Source organism: Musa acuminata, chromosome BXJ3-7 (genome assembly GCF_036884655.1).
Source record: "Musa acuminata AAA Group cultivar baxijiao chromosome BXJ3-7, Cavendish_Baxijiao_AAA, whole genome shotgun sequence".
NCBI lineage: Eukaryota > Viridiplantae > Streptophyta > Magnoliopsida > Zingiberales > Musaceae > Musa > Musa acuminata.
The window spans coordinates 13586597-13607414 of record NC_088355.1 but is presented as its reverse complement, the minus strand read 5'-3'; the positions used below and the strand labels follow the sequence as shown (position 1 = coordinate 13607414).

Sequence of the window (20818 nt, the reverse complement as noted above, 5' to 3'; positions counted from 1 at the left end):
GTCCATTCTATGCCCGAGTCGAGTGGCTCGGCCAATAGGATCAATCTTTGCCCGAGTTACGCAACTCGGCCAGTTGACACGGTGCCATGTGGGATTTCGCCACATGGACACGACCCCCAACCACACCAACGCAAGCGCAGAACCTCAGGAGGAAGACACGGCGCCATGTCGGATGTGCCACCAAGAATTCGGGACGATATTCGCTCCCCTCTCGCGTCGTCTAGGGTCGCACAAACCAGCGCCGCCCCGACAAGGACCACATTGGGAAGCTCGGGACGATGCCATATGGCGCCGTTCCACACATCCCGGGTGGCGGTCGTCCGAAGGTACGAACTCGCCGCTCAAGGAGTTGACTGCCGCGCGAAGGCTGCGTACGACCTACTCTCAAGCACCAGAATAAAAGCCCTTTACCAACATCAGGCTAGAGGCAGAGGATCTTTGACAAAGAATTCCACTAACTTAATCTTTGGAGGGGCCTAAGTCGGGATTCCCCTCCCCATCGTGACCTAAGCCAATGTGTAGGAGTCCGACGATGACAAAGGCGGACGAGGTCACTGAAGAGACGCATCCCAACCGACCTCGAGCTCAACCCGACCAGGTGAAGATCTCATCCCTGAGACGATCCTGGACATCGCCAATTAGACCAAGCCGTGTAGACTCCTCAACAACGAAACAAGGTTCACCAACAAGAGTGACAAACATGACCTGGTAGCAGTTAGCTTGAATTTATTGGATAAATGCTAACAGAAGTCTTGGAAAAACTCTTCTTTTTAGGGTGCACCTGCTTGAATAAAAATTTAGACCCCGTTAGATAAAATAGCTCTCATGTTTGAAACGGATTGGATTTAGGCAGCAACAACAGGAGGCGGTAGAACACAAAAAATGACTATAACTCGATTGATTTCTATAGTACTCCAGATGGACGGATAAGTTCATTACAAGAACACCACGGAAATGAATCAATCAGTTATGCTTTTTCCCGCCGGCCAGGATGCGCGATATCTGCAGCCCTCGGCTGAAGGCCTGGTTGAAGAGCAGCCTGGTTTGGAACTCGGACACGAAGGGGAACCAGGCGAGGACGGCCACCGGCGCAAAGATCACCACTCCCATCACGTACTCGTACCCCCGAGCCAAGGCCTTGACGGAGCCCCACAGCCCCAGCCCCTTCATCACCGGCCGCAGCGCCTGCGATATCTGCACCAACCACACCACCGGCGTCGTCAGGTGGAAGGGTAACTCTTTGCAGGGAGAAGAGAAGACGCTTTGTTATCGTTACCTGAAGCAGTGCCCATCCGGTGGGCAGGAAGGCGAAGAGGCTGTCGAAGATGTCTCCCACGGTGAGGTTGAGGAGGGTGAAGAGGATGCCCAGGATTCCGATGAAGCCGATGAAGAGGAAAAGCTTGAGAAGCCGGAACATGAGCTGGAAGTCGGCGCTGAACTTTTTCCTGCCCATCGACACCACCTGCATGCAGCGGTTCTCCTTCAGCCAAAGCAAACATAGGGAAAGGGGAGTGAAAGGAGGATTCCTCTAACCTTGAGAATCAGCATCACTGCCACGATCACCAGCCATGACAGCCCATACACCTGATCGATGCAACAACATTAGCACAGGGCAAAGGCGATGAAGAAGTAGGCATGCAGTAAGCGGCTTAAAGGTGTTGGGAATGGGACGCTCACGATGATGCTCTTGTTGCCATTGGCAACGTTGAGGTGGTACACGATCCCATACTGGAAGAGGAAGAAGCGCAGGGAGAGGACGATCTCCCAGAAGCGGCCGAGGAACCCGGTGGACTGCAAGTGCTCCTGCTCTTCGTCCCACCACGACTCCCAGCTCTTGTTCGCCGGCACCCCGATTCCTCCCCAGCTGTTTATCCACTTGGTCCAGTCGTCCCAATCGTCCACTATCTTCTGCCACTCGAAGCCGGAGGGGTTGAAGAGGAACGGCGCGAACAACCAGGTGGTCACCAGGAACCACATGGACGAGGTGAGAAGCAGGAAAGCAAACGAGTCGGAGGTGACAGCTCCGTTGATCTGATACACTATGAGAAGCACCATCAGCTCCAACCCCTTCACGAAGTGGCTCCGGGAGTACATCCTGTAGTTCTCGGCGAACTTCACATGGCGCACCACGAAGCCTCTTCCGGTGGCTCTGTACTTTGCGCCGCCGTGCAGGACGGTGCGGCCGAAGTAGTGCGACTTGGTTCCGAGGGAGAACGTAAAGAAGACGGAACAAAGCTGAAGCTGCATGATGATGAAGTCGCTCACTGCGGTTCGGAATCCTCTCTCGAGTCCGATCTCCATGACCATTGGCATGGCCATCAGTAAACCTAACTGGACCACCGACTGAGATGCCATTGCTGACTCCAGAGCTGTGTTCCCTCTCTTCCTTGCCTGCGTCATGATTGCACTCTCCAGCCCACTTAGTGACAAGTAGAGTCTTCCGTATAAGTAGGCATAGACTATGATTACAACCATCTGCAAATGTTGTCCAAAGCATGATGAGCAACAGATCCTCACAACAACACATGTAGCAAAGAAACAGAGGTTACCATTGAGCTGACGTAAAAGCCAACGGTGGTGAAGTAGGATGATAGCATGCGGAAGAAGTCAAAACGATGACCCAAGCGGTAGATGTCTCTGCTGAGTATTTGCTCACCGTTGCCACAAGCAACTTTTGCTTCGAAGAGTGAGATTTGGTTGAGTCCAACATCACGACCTTTTCCAACCTGGATGTACTCGTGATGTGTGATGTTTCCACGTCTCAGTGTCGAGTTGAAGCCTGAAAGAGAAAAAGGTTGGAATGAACAGATACATTTATTAGTTGGAGCTAAATAGAATCGATTTGAGAGGAAGACTCACCAGCAAATATATCCTCGCTGAGGTTGATCCCGCGAGATGCCTTGCTAATGCCACCTCTGGTGATGTGAAAAATTCTATCGAACACATCTGGGTGACCATAATGAAATCGGACTCTGACCAAATAGTTTAGTCAAAGATGAAAATTAGTGTTTGTCAAAGATCGAAATCTTTTTGAGTCTTAACAAGAACGGAAATAGATAGGAAACTCACTTTAATGGACTTGCGAGGACTCTTTGTCCAATCGTTACAAAACTGGTTTCTTGGTTTGACATAAACCACGCCAAAGAGGACACACTACAAAATAATTTGTATCAATTCATAAGCCAATATATCCATGCAATCGGACAAATAGAGATAATGTTCCTTTATCACTAGCATAGTTGGTTTTACCTTCCTGTGAAAATATGCTCACGTACACCAAGAATGGTAGGTTGACGTAGTCCATGGGCTTCATTGAATTCTTCAAGAAGGTTGCGCATTTTAAGTGCCTCTTCCAAATAGTTATCCTATAGAAAGTCATAAAATTATAAGAACCTGATAAGCTAAAGCTAGAAGGACCAGCAGTGATTTCAGGACTTGTGTATTTATTACTTGATTCATATCGATAGTCTGAAGAGCTTCGCCACGGGTGAAGATGATTGCATGATTTTGGTTTTCCGGTTTTCCTTCACCTACTTTTGCTGATCCTGGTAATTTAATACGGTATATTTCCTTCAAAAAGAAAAAGATAAACATGTTGGTGTTTCACAATCTTGATCTTCAAGTAGATCAATTCCACCTAAAATCAACAAAAGTTTAGATTTACCTGGTCACGGTTGTCCACAGCTTTTACTAGCACAGAGTAGTAGACTTTCTGAACCTTGTCGCCATCTCTCTCTTCCACTTCATCAATGTATGCAACACGAAGAGAAGGGTAGCTGCAATTTTGAATAGTTAATGACCCTTAGGGCAACATATACTTCTCATATGGAAGCAGCATCTCTGTTAGAACTGCATCAAGTTTCATACTTCAGGATGCCATGTAAGGTTTCAACAAAACAAGTTTGAATGCCCTAACTATGTAAAACCATTATTTTTTCTGATTCCATTAAAATTTCAGTTTAGCAGGACTCTGTATTTAACTATGAAGCATGGATTTAATAGATGTGAAACATAATGAAACCAAAGAGATTTTATCTCTTAACCTCTGTTCCAGAGTAATCATATACATAGTACAAATCTAGATGGAGCATCAATAGCTAGTAATAAACTTTTGGGAAAGGTATCAGCTTCCTGAATTAAAGTCCATTGAGATCATTCATGTAAATTATACATTTCAAATCATTTAGGAATTCTTTGCTTATTTGAATTATATTTAAAATAACTTTATGTACATTTCTTTGAGTTGCTTCACTATAAAGCAGAATCATGACCAGGAAAACTAAAAACTTGAACAGGACTGCATTAATTGGATACCAGAATATTGCTGGAAATAAAATCACATAAGATGCATTTATGTTGCAGTTCTTGATGGGGAAATTAAATCTTCTACTTTCAAAATCATAGTAACGATGAAAATTTAAATGACAAAGACCATGTCATTCTTCAGCTATCAAAGTAATGACCTTCATGTTGGATTCTCCAGGCCCATACTAATTGGATATTCGAAATTGATGGACTTTGTTGATAGAGTATGTTGATCTTGTTAATGAAAGTATGGCTTTCAAGTAGGAGAAAGAAATTTCAATGACAATATCATATCAACTCTAATAGGAGAGACAAAGAAACAAAAACAAAAGGGACATACTTAACCATCAAGTTCAAAATGTCTGTTGCACGTCGATCTCCGGACAGTTTCTGATTTCCATAGATTTGGCAAGTAGCAACATATGTGAATTTCATGTCTGCTATAGCCTCCAGCTGAGCAGATAATGATCTTTGGCTTTTCTTTTCTTCCTCTGCTGAATCAGTAACTATTTTATATCCTTCTAATATCTCTGCAGGTACATGTGATGATGAGAACTTTGAGAAAAACTTAAGAATATATAGTACACCATGGACCAATGTTCATCAGTTACAAGTGGGAAAATGAAATTTACTCACCACTTTCCTGAGCCATATCAAGAAAAGCTTGAAGCTTCAAGGCTCTCCGATAGTACATCATACCCCTAACTGCATCACATGTGTCATACGAACAGCTGAAGAAAGTGCTACTTAATAATTAAAACTTGAAATATAATAAAAATAGTTACCAGTTCTACAAAGTGTTTGTCCCCTAAGAGAGGCCCAATGACGAAGTTGTAGAACATTCTCCTCATTGGACCAAACTTCACTTTCTCTTTTGCAATTGATTCGCTCCATAAAGTTGTTCCATTCATCTATTAAAAATCATCAATTGCATTGATCCAATGAGGCTGAGGAATCATTCACTAGCTATAAAACTAAACATGTTACACTGCATTATATTCTGAAAAGTAGCAAAGATTATAACCTGGGTAGATCTTTTGCAGGTAAAATATGATAGAGACACCGTCTTCATTCTCCAAATCAAGATCATTTTTGGAAAATACTGTCTCTTCACTGTAGTAAGGGGTCATTACACTGCCAACCAATATATATATTTCATGACCGTGGTCCAATATTTTGGAGAATTCGCAAATTTGTACACAAAAGTATGATGATTTCAACATGTGGAAATTATCATTACTACATAATATTACTGTTAAAAGAACTGAAAAGACTTCCAACTATATACTTCAGACTAGTTGGTTGTTCACCACTTGCCCGAAAACTACTGCAACTGGCTGAGGTCATTATAAAATTTCCACCAATCGGTTACGATTTGCATGTTTGCTAAATTATTTTTATCAGTCACTGTTTCACCATCTTTTAAGTTTAGTGTGCCACAAAATAGTAAATATTTTCTTAATTGTTCTTGATTTGGTGTGTATAACAAGCATCACATAGCAGTTCATTTGCATTTACTGAAGTGCACCTGCATCACTCTAAAACATTGTTGAGAACCTGCAGAAATTTCAGTTGAAAGCATGCTCTTTTAGATGGAAAATAGAAAAATCACAAATTTTCAAAAGTAACTTGTGAAACTTTAAATACAAAGAGTTAGTTCTGCTATAGATAGTTGATGATCAAATAAGAGAATGTGCCATATCTGTTGTTAGATTGGCTTTCATATGAACAATAGATCCACAGATCCTATCTGATGAATTGCCAAGATGCAAGTTTCATGTAACAGTTTACTTTTGCAAATTTTGAATTTCAGTGAACATGAGAATCTTGAATTCCTATGTTGCTGTTAACAAAAGCAAACTAAAATACAAATGACTTTTGATCTACAATCAGTAAATAGTCCGAATGACGTTTGATTCCTTATATTGTTGGAAGGTAGCAGGTAAATTTTCTAATTTTCTCAATTCTTGGAAAAAGACAGCAGTCGTTCTTGATATTATTATATCCAGAATATCAAATAAAAAAAGCAAAAATGAAATGTACAATTGCTAGTTCTAGTGGTTACACCAAACCTGAATGAGAGCATTTTGTGGACTTTAGGTGCACGTGGCATTTCCATAAATAATGAATTTGTAAAAAAGGCTATCCTTCTACGAGCTTCAAGGTTTGTAGGCACATCGACTGCAGATTCTTTTACTGTCAATAGGAGGTACAACCGTTTAATCTGCAACATGGTATATTGTGAGTAGCTTGTCTTCAACTAAAATAGTTTCAACTGAAGAAAGGAGAACATTCTCTATATTGATATCCACCTGTTCTTCCCAGTATGCTGTAATTATAGGAGGAAATACTATTGCAGGTTTTGAACCTGTACCAGCAAAAAGTTGTCTTCGAGGTATTGAATCTTTATTACTGTGGCCAAGCTCAACCAACTCACTGAAAGCAATATTCAATGTCATAAGTTTATCAGTAATCTCAGGACTTAATTTCTCGAAAAAATGTTGACTAAATAATCCATTCAGGAATTTTTCACCAACCGATTCTCATGAACCATCATATCACGGGTGACCACTTCTAGCATGTCTTGCAGCAATAACACGAGTGTGTCACGCTTAGATGCATCACCCTCTTTCTGCAATATAGAAAGGAAAATTTTTAACAACCTTCTATGAAACTTAGAACAATTTGGAAGCATGCAGAGATTTCAATTTGCATATTTTACTTAATAAAGTAACTTACCAAGATACCTAGAAGCTCCACAAACTTCTTACATAGTGTTGGTAGGGCACTCATTCTGAAGTTGCTGAGAAAAGCATTCTTTCCAATGCTAGCTTCAATTTCTTTAATAATTACGCCGATGATCCTGTTACAGAATAAGCAAGGTAATTTGAAAAGATCATGCACCAAAGGGAGATCATTTTTACAAGAAAACATGTCTAGGCATTAATCATTGTTTCATCCAAGACATCCTTTCTTCAAACAAGAGTGACGCAATAGGGGAGCCTTTAAATAAAAATTAAGTCAAAATGGACAAGTTCAAACATATGTTTTGAAGTCATCAGTAATTGAGTCTCTGCCTCAGAAAATACTCTATGGCATACAATTAGACCAGCCATAAGCTGTCATGTATTTATGAATATCTCCAAGTGTACAGCCTTCAACACTCTTATAATATTCTGAAATGAAATATTTTAGATCATCTTATCAATCTGATAATGGACCTTGACAAAAGTTCTGATTTGGTCCTCTTAGCTCAATAAAAAAATTGTCGCACATTAGGTCTACAAAATGCCGAAGAATGCCATTGATATTGTTGTTGTTGCACTCAACAAGGCATGTTCATGGCCGTAAAGGTTATGTGAATTAACTAATAAACCCAAAAGCTGCAACTTTCTTCGTTTAATATACTGACTCTGGTATATGGCAGCTATATGCTGATGAACAATAACAAAAAATATGCGACTTCTTGAGTTGTACAATGTGCAATAGCATAAAAAGTAATCTATCCCCTTCTATATACAACACCTATATTTGATATTTTTCCATCATTCTGAAATATAAAGGAAATATTAGTGAAAGCTAAAGATTCCTAGCAAGCAGTGACTATATGTAGACTATAATACAAACATGATACATAATTAAATTAAAAAAATCCAATTTAACGAAGAAAAAAAGGTTTGTGACAGACCTTTTCTCATTTTCACCAACTACAAGAAGGTTAAGAACAAGTTTAAAGGACTCGTAGCATTCAATAACGGCACATTTCATATATTCATCCGCACAGATGCGTTTCCACAGATCAGAATCCTTTGATTGAAATTGAGCAGCCATATCCAATGCTACTGGTATCTGTCTCATAAGTTGATGAATTGAAAAATAGGAAACATCAAAGTAACAAGAACTCAAGAAGCATCAAATGAGTGTTTAGTGGAGACCTTGCTTGCGAGCAGGAATGGTGGCCATTGTATTATCTTCAGGCTAGGATCTGATGAGTAAGGAACTAGCAAAAGATCCATCTCTCTGAATCACAGAAAAGAATAAGTGAGTATTCCAGGATACTAATTATCATGTATCAAGCGAAAGCCAGTCAGTTTAAGGCCTTTCCTGTCACTTATAAGGTCTTCTTCTCGGAAGCTACAAATTACTTCATTCCATAGCTGGGAAAACTTTGCTGCCTCAGTTCTCTTGCTTGGAGAGACCTGAATTCCTCAAGGTGTTAGATACGAGACCAAAACTGTCAATGTTCTTGTGAAATTGTACTTTATAGTTGCAGGGTACCTCTGCGAAGTGCTTTGAGAAAGAGAATCCCCTGTTTCGAGCTTTCTCAGATGGTACAAGGTATGTGTTGAAAGCTCCAGGCAAAGAGTGGAACCTTGATCTCAGCATACCCAGTGTCCGTATCTATAAAAATCACAGATCCAGAACTTAGATATCAGAAAAGTGTTGACTTCAGATATTAGACATAAGTTAATCATCATAAGATATCAGACCACATCTACATACATAATAAAAGATCCAGAGCTAGAAAAGACTGCAACTGATTTTATTATTAAGGATCACAATACACAATTAGGATAACATTATGGAAGCCAGATAAGTATTCAGTTTTTTCAACAGATTATGATGCTCAATTGTTTCTCTAAAACATGAAACATGGTTCTGCCATTATGCCTACTCAGCCATGGACCCAGCAAATAGAATGTGTGCAGTCCTGGTCAATAGGCAGAGGGAGGAAAGAAGAAAGAGAGATTATTTGTATTTGTTTGTTCAGTAAAGATCCTGTGTAATTTATAAAATGCTTATAGTTTGTGACGTTGATAATAACAGAGAAAAAGCAAACTGATGGATAGTGAAACACTAAGACTATCCTTATTTTTCTAGTGATAATTAAATTTCCAGTGAGAATTATGACATCAAAATAAATTCAGTTTTTACATGATATAAATTCCAAGAAATATGCAAGATTTTGCTAGTAATCAGATTGAAACCTTTGGAGAAAAATGTTTTATTTTGTAGTGAAATTTTTTATTATTTTTGCTGAACTGTAAATGTTTCACCGATGATGCTTGACCACATGCAATTTATAAAACTTGTATTGTGACAAGATGTTTGGCTGTGGAACCCGTGGAACATAAATAGCATAAATAAGGGCAACTTGCCACAGAAGCTGAGATGCAGATCATTCTGGAATATAAACAGGAAGTTGTGGTATAAGATCTTGAATTTTTTCTAAATACAAATGATGGAATTTGATATATAAATTGTGGTATATGATTGATTAACTAACTGATTAATGACTGTTCTAATTAGGAAAGTAGATGCCAACAATGAAACTCAATTTCCCAATGCCTTAGTCATAGTGGTGAGTTGTGCAGTAACCTAAACTGAATAATCATGTACTTATAAGGACTTCTGATCTTGTAAATGTCACATGTCCTATAGGATGGTAAAACACAGAGTTGTGGAATAACATTCCAGCGGAGAATAACCTGTTGGTAGACACGGAACAGAAAATTAGGGTGCAGTTATAAAGAAGTTTGATAGCTTCAATATAAAATCTTTAATTGAAGAAAAGGATTAAGTTTATTTCCTTTTTATCAATAAAATTTTTAGCCAAACTACAATGATATCTGAGAAATAAAGAATTTTAAAGGAAAATAAACATGAAACAAACATTTGCGAAGAATAACAAGGGCCAAATAATCGTTCTTTGAGCCTTGCCATTTAGGTAAGAAAAACAGTGGCAAAATAACATAGACATCAATCAGCCAGGACATACAAACTTGAAATAAAAGAAAATGAAAGTTTGGGCCAAATAATCGTTCTTTGGGCCTTGCCGGTTAACTAAGAAAAATGGTGGCAAAACAACATAGACATCAATCAGGTAGGACATACAAACTTGAAATAAAAGAAAATGAAAGTTTTCTGATGAATAAAGAAATCATAAATAAATCTAAATGTCAAATTAAAATGGTGAAAAACACGAATGAAACAAGAAGTAGAAGTGCAAACTACCTATTAGAGAGAAAGCCTGGATTTAGCTTGCCAAAAGCCTCTTTTTTCTTGCTCACTTAAAAAATGAATTTGTAGCATTGGTTGATAAGATTAAAGGACCAAATGCTATTTTAATAAAATATCTTTAATTAGTTTGATTGTTTGATAAACAGAATCTAAAAAGAACCAACAAAAATGTATATACATCATGGTTCTTACTTCTCCAAGTCGACCGAATGCTCCGGAAACACCTCCATATAAGGTAGAGAAAATTGCATACCATATTTGAGTGTCCATAAAGTATACCTGTGAAATATTTGTGCATGTCATATATGATATCATGCTGAGTTTAAACATAAAGACTTGTGAAATATGAAAATGAGACGCAACGATCACTATGCATCATAGCTCAAAAAAGAGAGAACAATATCTAGACATACCAAAATCACAGGAGCCCATAGTGAGAGAACAGCACCATAATTACCAGAAGCTGCATGAAGCAGAAGCTCAACAGCTTGAACAAATTTAATTGAATGATTCTAAGCAAACTGGAATAGGATGAGCATAATTACCATTAGGGAAAAATTCATGCCAGGCATAATGAATGTTGTGAACATTCATTATATCTTTTGTGGGCTTCATAAGAAGTTTTATCTGCCAGACAGTAAAACATGTTAGGTGTAAAGAATACCCCAAAAGCATATCTTGCTTTATACAATGATCTGTAAGAAGACGTACACACGGGAGACACTACCTGCATGTAATAACTGAAGGCAAACTTGGAAGACAACAGCAACAACCAAAACAATGTATACCTTACAAGAAACAATAGACGCAATTAGCAGTTTCAGACAAAAAGCAAAGTGTCCATATGTAAATATACAATGATTTTTCCCAACAAACTTACTTGAAAAGCGTAAACTGACTTTCATGCATGCCACGTCCAACATATATTCTTGGCTGAGAAATAAAGTGACGGCTTTAGTTGATGAGCAAGCACAACATAAAAAGAATGGCATAGTCCTTGTATTTAATTTTATTGAAAGCATTCCACATCAGAGGTCACAACAGTAGAACACCATAACAAGGAGAATTGGCATGACAGGACCTTCACTACTATCATGTATAGAATGATATAAATAGAATCAAAGTATAGCAAAAAAAATTCGAATTGTAGGAGACATCCTAGTGGTTACAGTCATGAGGTTAGGAGTTCAATTTTTTTTATAAGCATCCAGTATGTAGGTTATGTAATATTTGCACAGAAGGAGTATAATTAGAAAAATAGCAATTCCAATTAAACAAACTTTAATTCTTCAGATCTTGAGGCCCCAAGAACTGTCAACACACCCAACAAATGAATGTGCACATACCATGCCAAGAGGGTATTACACGGTCTTCCATGTCATGCCACAGGAACTGAAACATTCTATGAGGCATAGGGGTTTGGCAAGAATATTTACTGGAGTCTTGTCTTGAAACTTAGGAGGCTTCTATTGATTGCAGAGAAAGAAATAAAACCATCAGAAGATAGACATAGTATAAATTCTGACAGTAGTTTTTTTAACTAAACTCTGACACTAGTCAAGATGCTATCTGTGCATAGATAAGACTGACTGGAAGGTAGCCCTGAATGAGCAGGCTAGATAGGTGATATGAAGAATGCAGTTTAACAAAAATAGAATAATAGAATGAGAGCACAAGACAGATGGATCAATGGGTAATCCATAATTGTTTTTTTTCATGTTCCTCAAGTCTTGTTTTACACCATACACTAGTTTAGATGAAAATCCTTGTAAGGAAGAAATAGCATGACACTTTCTTCTACTAGACTTTGTGAATATCTATGTTATTGCTCATAAAAAGCACCTGCCTACCTGTGAATTGTATGATGCTGAAACTTCATTTGTGGCAATGATGGCTTTACAAATTGCTTCAGAGAAGTAGAATATCCCAATAATTTGCATCTATGTAACACATTTGTTCTTGTTTGTTGAGTAAATTATTAATGAAGATCAAAAAAATAAAAAGAACAGAATGATAATTGTTATGTCAATGAGTTTGGTGCTAATTCTAAGTAAATCAAGCTCAACTTCTGTCACTTAAAACAGAGAGGAAAAAATAAGAAAATGAAACTAGAAGTAAACGATATGCACCTGAGACCACCACAAGAGAAGCTGAACAATATGCCAATCTGAATTCTCTATCCATCTTCGGAGCATAGGAAATAAGAATAGGATGCCTGCTAGTATGTTGGGAAATAGGTACAGTACCACAACCATGATATATAAAGGTGGTACACCATTTAATTGATGAAGCCACTTGGACAGTTCATTCCAGGGTAAATTTATGTTTGGCGAATCAATATAAACTAGAGGAAGAATTATGGCCCATACAAGACTAACTAATATCTTGAGGAAATTTCTTAAGACATCAATGAATTTCCCTCTGTGAAAGCCAGGGAAATTTAGAACAAGATCAAGAACACCTGTAATGTCAAAAAGAACAGTAATGTCAGCCGAATAATTGAAAAGAAACTACCAAGGCTGTCTTCGTGATTGATAAGCACATTAGATAACTGAAAATTTAGCAAAAATTGCAAGTTCAAGAAAGTTGTGCCATTTATATTTCTATTCAGAAACATTTGACAAAGAATACAGAAAGATCGAGTACAAGAAGATTAAAAAAACAGTTTTAGATAACTTTTCTGACTAAGATGAGATAGAAAAACTTTAATATTACAGGAGACTGTTGTTTAAACTTTAAACCTGACTTCTTTTTGCAGACAATGCACATAATACTTGAGTATTCTCATACAAGTTGATCAGGTAAAAATCTAACGGCATCCTAATGTTCTCTAGCAATCCTAGTGAATGTAAGACGTTGCTAAGCACCCAGTTTTTATCTTTGGTCTCATTTTGATTAAATGAATATGCTAGAGTTATTGCATGCATGGATTTGGTAACAAACCACTTTTAGGCATCCCCATGATGTAAACTACTCATATTAATTATGAAAAGATATATAATGACAGCAGAAGCCTCCTCAGCACAACACTATTTCCAAATGATCAGAATCCATAACTGCTGTCTTTCTAATCAATATCTTCTAAAGCAAATTTGAAATTAGAAAGATGCAAAATGTGACTCAAAACTCTGAAACAGTTCTGATCTCCATGGTCAGTCATTTTAATAAAGACATCATGGTGCAGATTATTCATTTTTGTCATTTACTATTCTCTAACACTATGACACATTCAGATCTAAAAGTACCATCAACATGCAAATTGGATTAATTGCAGAACAGAGTTTAAAGCTTTTTAAGCACAAGAACAACTACGTAACTACAGTATGACAAACTTTCAGCTCATACTTTGGAGGAAGCGTAGTAATGCTGCTGTGATGAAAATGCTAGAAATTGAGTATAATATATCTTTCTGAAATATCTCTGTCAGTGAGTGCTCACTCCAGGCCACTATTATCATTGCCTGAAAGTTACAAAAATTATTATTACCAGAGATGTAAATGAGGTGTACGCACACACACACAACCTTAGTAGTACCTGTAGTGCAAGTATATAGAAGGTCCACATGCGATCAAAACTTCGAAAAATGTGCCAAAATGTTCTTGTCTCAACAAAATTTGATTTCCCTATGCTTCTATTAGAAACCTTCAGAGATGAATGCCCTGCCTGTAAATAGATCTTTGCACGATAACATTGTCCTGACAAATTGATTTTATGGTCTTGAACATGAGACGGTCAACAACATACCTGAACAATGGGCCTTGATTCCCGTATAGATTTGAAGAAATTCCCATCATCCTTCATAGGCCACCCCAAGGAAAAGCAATCAGCAGACCTAATGGTTATGTAATCAACCTTAGAAACAAAAGCAAATTGAAAATATTAAAACTATTCTGGTGACATATTCATATAATCAATCCCCTCACAGACCAGAAGTATTCATTTAGATCATCATAATTACACCAAGCTGAATGTGGAGCTTTTCCGTTATTGCTCATTTTAGCTTCCTGACAGATAGTATCATCATTTAGTTATGTAACCGTGTAAAATTTATTATTTGTTTGAATTTCTCAAAGAAGCATACCTTTTCAATCACACGATAAATTGGACTAATTACTTTCTTCAGGAATGCTTCATCATCTCCACCATATGAAGGCCTGATGTTCTCCCCTGTCACAACACTGACATTCCCAGCCAATAGGCCATGTAGCTCATATGCCATCTGGAAATCATCAGGATTTACTTAAGTGAAAAAATTTCTGAGAAATAACAAGAGAATGCCAATGGAAGGCAAAATTAAAGCATCTTTAGAATGAAGGTCTTACATTATGGAATATATAGGACAAGCATTCTGGCATAAAGCGAATATTAGCAGCTTCACCCCAGATAAGAAGAAATAAGCCCATGTAAAGGATCTTCCTTTGCTGAATTTCGGGTGGTTGTGCACCTTGTGGAAGCCTAAAATTTAAAACATTTACAATATTAAGTGAGCAATCAAAAGCATAGAAAAATTAAACAAATGGAATCCAAAGATTTACATAATAATTACCGTAAGCTATGTTTGTGTCCCAAGAATTTACACCATGTTTTGTAGTTCTTGAATATTTTACTCATAACTGCATCAACAGCTCGCTCATCCAGCTGTACCAGGGAACTGATTTAGCTAATTCAAGGATATAATCTATTACAAAATAATTGCAAATGAAGTGAAAGAAGACGAGTTTTGTAACCTGTATAAGTTATGTTGCTTTAATAGATTCTAAAACTAAAGGATGAATGATTAAAAAGACCACGAAAATATCTAGCAGTAGAGTGCTAGGGGGCAACAAATATGGAGAATAACTGGCTGGAATCTCAATATAAGAATCCCAGTTCATTTAAGAATGCCTTACTATGTGTCATAACTTTGGTAAAAAAAATAATACAATTTGGACTGAATGGCAGAATACACTGTAAGACATTTTAGTTATTAAAACTAACAAAGTTAGCATGTGGGTTTGTTAACCTAGTAGGCTAGTACTATCAATTAATTATGTATTGACTTTGAAAAATTATACAGTAATCAAGGGTTATGGTCTGGCTATCAATTAGTAATGTCATGGCAGCATATTGCCAAAGAACCAGCACAAGTATGTTCTGCATCTTGTCTCAGTATCTAAGAATCAGGATTTCCAAATGCCAATACATGGCACAGCATGGCATGTCTAGTATACACCATGCAATGGTCAGATGAAAATGGCACAGGATACAGCAAATTAATACATTGAATAAATCACTATCTTCATGAATGATGTATGCTCAAAACTAATAAGTCAAAACCAAATCTGATGTCAATATTCCCGGGGATGATAACTTTCTAATACGCCAACTATCGTAAAAATGCCAGTAATTTATTAGTACCATGAATCCATTTAACAAGAGATGTTCTTATAGTATAAAATACATGAAGCAGTATCAGAAACCCATGAGAAGTTGAAGAAGCAAAGTCATATACAAGTCACCATAACTTACTAAATTTGGACCTAAACAACAAGGAAGACATTTCCAATCTGTTAAGCTAGACCAAGAAATTATTACAAATGCTCTGGTTTAATCAATCACTTCTAAAGTCTATCTTCTCTAAATCTCATTAGAGAAGCTACACAAAGCATGAAAACTAATGGATTTAATCATGCACATCCTTAGTCTCTGCATTTCCTAGACAAATCAAGAAGATATACTACTATTACTAGTACCACTACTGCTACTACTACTCTCTCTCTCTCTCTCTCTCTCTCTCTCTCTTTTCCCCTCCTAGGCTTACTTCTAATACATGAGACATGTAATTCTCACTTAAAAATGTATCTTATTTCTGTCTCCTATTCTACTTCTACAGAGAGATTTGTTATCTGCCTATTGATTATGCTCCACCAAGTGCATGTCACTAGCATAATCAGGATACTGATATCACTCAAATAATTTTTGTACTGCCCTCCATTGCTATTCAGAATTTTTTAAACATTGTGCTCTATGATATTTGGTTAGTGCAACTTACCAATTATACTAATGCTTTTTTGGCCCTTGGAAGTGCATGGCATAAATTTAAATATAAGGATTCCCATTCTTTAAGAGCAGGCACTAAACATCTTCATATGCTTATAACCTTTTAACCGGTGAATGGCCAATGCTTATGGTGATAAGCATTTAGGTTTGAAGTTATTTCTCTTGTATTAGTGTTTTTCTGTTATGATCCACTGGTTATTTGGGCTAGTTTCATGTTGCCTAAGTGTGGCTTCAAAAACTATAGTTGTGTTTAATGGAACTTCAATACCACCACATGTTGGGCTGCAAATGAAGCTGTTTTGTATTCAATAAGATTCACTGGCCTAATTTATAATGCTGAATGCTATCTAGAGAAGCGAACAAAACCAACAAGATATCAAAATACTGTGATCGTCATCCAGACTTTCTCATTCCAGAATCACTGGCGAACATGCCAGATGCATCTTCTGTTTTTTTCCATTCACCATGTTCTTTCTCCAAATTGTTAAGAAGATCCAATTTAGTGCAAGTTAGAAGGAAGCATGTACATGCCTTGTGAAGAGGTTCAGGCTTGGGCGACAGCCTTATGTGGACGTTGGCAAGGAGCAAGATCAAATGCTCTCTTTGATTCCTCACACTGTCCCTCTGCAAACAAAGAAGCATTATCAAGTGTAAGTAATACTAGTGTCCTCTGAGAAATAAAAACAAAGAATGGTTGCTAATGTTTGATAATGTTGTACCTGAAACCCAAACATGATCCTTAACCAATCTAGTAGATCCAAGTCTCCTGTTTTCTGTCTTTGCTGATCAAAAGAAGAAGGCCAGTTCAAGCCTCGTGTATTCCTCAAGGCCATCACAGCTGCTTTTATCTGTGACAAGTAGAAGGTACATTAAAAGTACTAACTTGTTTAAAGCTAGCACAACAGATCTCCTTTTGAGCTGATGTAGTTTCCACGAGCACAATACCCAGGAAGAATCATGTCAGATAAGTAGATACTTACAAGAGGCAAAATGCCTGTAATACCATACCTCCTCAAATTGCATAATACATAGTGAAGCACCAGCAGCGTCCAGGGGAAGGATGTTATATGGGACATAAATTTCCGTCTTTTCTTGGACATCTTTGGCGGAAGCAATAATCTGTTCACGGAGCACCGAGAAACCATACAGCAGAACACATCATGTGCGTGCATAAGTTAAGCAAAGCAATCGTCTGGCCGCTATTGCAGAAAATATGTGAACAAATATGAAATGGGCTCCTCAACACATTGAATACGAGACGAACCTCTGGAGCAACTTCTTCAACTTTTTCAGTTTTGTTAACAGCACAGAGGACTTCAAATAAGACACCGGCGGTTTGATAAGCTTTACCAAGTTGAGCTCTGCCCACAGGAGGAATAGAAATCTAATTATAAAAAATGCAAGGATGCCAAAATCAGCAAAGTCAAGCAAGACTTACCTATCTGCTTGCTCGCCCTGATCCAGAGCACGGACGTAGTTCTCGTAGTATTGCTGATAGAAGCTCTCGATTTCTCGTGCATCACTCTTCTTCACCCTTTTAGCAAGACTCGGCGTATTGTCCTGGAATGTTGGTTCAAATTACAGAGTTCATAATCTTGTCAAAATATCATGACAATTAATTATATACAAGTATCTCCGGAAAGTGAAGTACAAAACCCACAAAAAGTACTATTTTATCCGGTACAAGCTCTCATCACGAGCTTACCGAGAAATCATTGCATTGAATACGAAACTTCGCATGCAGAGTTCAATGCCCCCAATCTGTCATCCAATCTATCGGTATCCCAAAAAGGGCACCTTCTAGGATATAGAAAAGGTTGGCCAAGGGATGGATATCTGAGCAAAGACACTAAATTTGCCAGTTGAAACCAAAAGTTATACCCTGACTTCTTTCACTAGTTCCGAAATATCAACTTTTGAACACTACGGTAAGCCTTTTAACAAGTCGCAGAGTCCAACAGCAGCAACCTTTAGAAAAAGCCTTAAAATTTGGGGAAAAACAATAGATTAAAAGCTAAAACGAATTGGCATCTGGAAAAGCCACTCCCGTTTTCATCACAATAGAGACGTGAACCACAAAATTGAAGTCCAATTAAAATTGAAACAAACGGGCCAGAGAGAGTAATCATGCTAACTGTCAAAGAAATTGAGACGCAGTTGCTTTAATGTTAGCGAACGATACAGAATCGAACGGCGATTTCAAGTTCACATGAAATCATTGTCCAAAGACGAAAAACACCCTATAACTAGTGGTGTGATGATTGAGATCGCACGATGATCTGAGCGGATCTTAAAGAACCAAAGCACAAGGAGAATAAAGAGAAGCAGTAATCTCACCCGCTCGAGGCGCTGCAGGAGAGCGGTCTTGAATTGTCGAACTCCGCGTCCACTGGAGCTGGGATCGAGTCTATGCGCCTTCTCGAACGCATAGAAACGGCCTGCACTCCACCGCAAACCAAACAAAAAAACGGCGTAACGATATCAGATCCCTTCCAAGAAAGAAAACGTAGGTACCGCCATTTCTATCTTTGTTTAGGGTTTCTCGTTTGATAGCGGATGAACCGAGAGAGAGAGAGAGAGAGAGAGAGAGAGAGAGAGAGAGAGAGAGAGAGAGAGAGAGAGAGAGAACGCACATAGGTAGGCGACGCGAGGGCGTTCGGCCTCGATCTCGGACGCAACGCGGAGGATGGGGGCGATGCTTCCGAGCGACGACGGCACCACCTCATTGTCGAAGACCTCCATGGAGAAGGTCGCCATCGCCGCACTTCTCGTCGATGACCGCCGCGTCAGAACCTGAGGCCCCGACATTGGCCCCGTCACCGGCGCAGCCCCCGTTCCCGGGGTAGACGCCGGTTCCCCGCCCGCCATTTTGCACTCTCCTCTCTCTAAGCGCTCCTCAGTAGTAGCAAAACCATAGACAGATCGGCAGTCCGATCGCTAGGGTTTCAAGGTAACGATGGATGAAGGCAGGGTGACTGGGAGCTCCGCCTCCCGGCCTCCCGGTCGCCTGCAGAAACGCATTCAAGATCATCAACGAAATCGAATTCTACACCTCTATCAATTTAGGTTTAATGAGTAGGAGGAGAGAGTTCACCTTTCGCCGGGGAAGAAGGAGAGGCGGAGGGGCGCTCCCGGAGCGAGGGAGAGCTGAGAAGACGCAGAAAGGAAGTGTGGGGGGGCAAGAAATAGCAGCGGGATGGGAAACGAGAGGCGTCATCGGTCCGAGTTTGTTCCATGGTTTTTGTCTCAACGAGTGGTGAGGCGGGGTCGTCAGGCTCAGGCAGAACTCGTTGGGCGGTTCCATTGGGCTCTACCGCAGTGTCCGCGGAAGGGGCGCGGCAGCTAGGGCGGGAGCGGGTCCGATTGGCCGTTGGAGCGCCTTCGTGCGGTGGACCAGCGTCGATGCGCCCGAAGTACGAGGAGGGCCGCCAAATGGAACGCCTGACGCCCCGGCTCTGTTATCCTTTTCTGGTAAACTCGCTTCCCGTCCCCCCAACGACGTCACCCTGAACCATCTCTACCTTCCGGTGCGGTGGGCCCCAGCGTATGCCTCCCGGGGTGTACGTTGTCGGGTCTTTCCAGCCTTGTTTCTTTTTTAGGTTGATCTTCTTCATCGTGACGCTAAAGATGGGAATGGACAGTTATGATTAGACTAAGGACGAAGCCGCTTCCAGAGTTTGTTTTGGTTGGGGTAATCTTGACTTGAGGTTTGTGGGTCCATCTCCGGGACTGCAAAGTTCTTTGGCCGGGCATTCTCTCATGTCCCTTCATCAAATTAATCTTATGATATATTTTCTTGAAGATTTTGAATTATTGGGAATGTCCGGTACCGTAAAGGGTATCGTCTATAAAATTTTATAGGATACTTACATTATTTAATACAAGGATGGTAGATTATGAACAAACATATTTGATATCAGAATAAAGTTTGATTCCAGTTTTTACTGGTACGTATAAATTTATCATCAGCATAATTAAAGAGTAAAAAATAAAAATAAATTTTGTAAAATTTTACATCAGGTTTGAAATTAAATCCTACAAAATTTTTACAAATATTATTTACAGAAAATAAGATAAACCCAAAAGGGCTACTATGACGATGTCAAGCGCTTGTGTCCTGACGTCGACATGGGACCCTCGATGCGTGCGAGGGAACAGAGTCGTGTTCCCTGTCTCGGCTGAGGCAGGCAGGTGATGTCCACCCGTCACGATCTCCCTGGCCCAGGACCGCGTAACGAGATGATAGAATCGTGTTCCCTGCCTCAGCCGAGGCAGGCAGGTGATCTCCACCCATCAAATGATCCCGAAAACATCCCCGGAGGGCCCACACGGCCAGTGCAAGCATATCCACGTAAGCCGATGTCATACGGGGACCCGCCTGGTCAAGTGAGCCCCACCGTGGCCCCGTGGCTTGGGTAATCGACTCACTAGCATGTGCACATGAAACTAATTT

General features: G+C 39.3%; 1 protein-coding gene across 1 annotated transcript; it reads right to left on the bottom strand.

Moving 5' to 3' along the window:
- Positions 1 to 871: 871 nt before the first annotated feature.
- Positions 872 to 19573, bottom strand: LOC135642607 (callose synthase 5-like). The gene is made up of 43 exons (XM_065158897.1): positions 19460 to 19573; positions 18999 to 19372; positions 18703 to 18803; positions 17804 to 17925; positions 17630 to 17726; positions 17374 to 17484; positions 17085 to 17213; positions 16897 to 16989; positions 14873 to 14964; positions 14649 to 14781; positions 14408 to 14545; positions 14254 to 14330; positions 14071 to 14158; positions 13861 to 13989; positions 13672 to 13786; positions 12456 to 12787; positions 11207 to 11259; positions 11054 to 11114; positions 10872 to 10953; positions 10740 to 10789; positions 10519 to 10605; positions 8584 to 8706; positions 8413 to 8504; positions 8241 to 8328; positions 7994 to 8154; positions 7045 to 7168; positions 6843 to 6937; positions 6618 to 6741; positions 6378 to 6529; positions 5330 to 5439; positions 5091 to 5216; positions 4942 to 5010; positions 4646 to 4835; positions 3665 to 3776; positions 3451 to 3570; positions 3250 to 3365; positions 3070 to 3153; positions 2860 to 2972; positions 2550 to 2779; positions 1678 to 2475; positions 1534 to 1584; positions 1277 to 1462; positions 872 to 1194 (listed from the first exon to the last, which is right to left on the bottom strand). Exons 2-43 carry the CDS (start codon positions 19231 to 19233, stop codon positions 964 to 966), a joined length of 5820 nt encoding a protein of 1939 aa, XP_065014969.1. The 5' UTR covers positions 19234 to 19372; positions 19460 to 19573; the 3' UTR covers positions 872 to 963.
- Between the last annotated feature and the right edge of the window lie 1245 nt (positions 19574 to 20818).

Excerpts from the sequence above, each read along its gene's own strand:
- LOC135642607 (XM_065158897.1), bottom strand. The coding sequence starts at position 19,233 with ATGGCGGGCGGGGAACCGGCGTCTACCCCGGGAACGGGGGCTGCGCCG. Across the intron at positions 13,990-14,070 it reads AATCAAGGCCCATTGTTCAG|GCAGGGCATTCATCTCTGAA; the intron begins GTATGTTGTTGA and ends ATCTATTTACAG. Across the intron at positions 8,155-8,240 it reads CATTCCTGCTCGCAAGCAAG|ATACCAGTAGCATTGGATAT; the intron begins GTCTCCACTAAA and ends CTTATGAGACAG.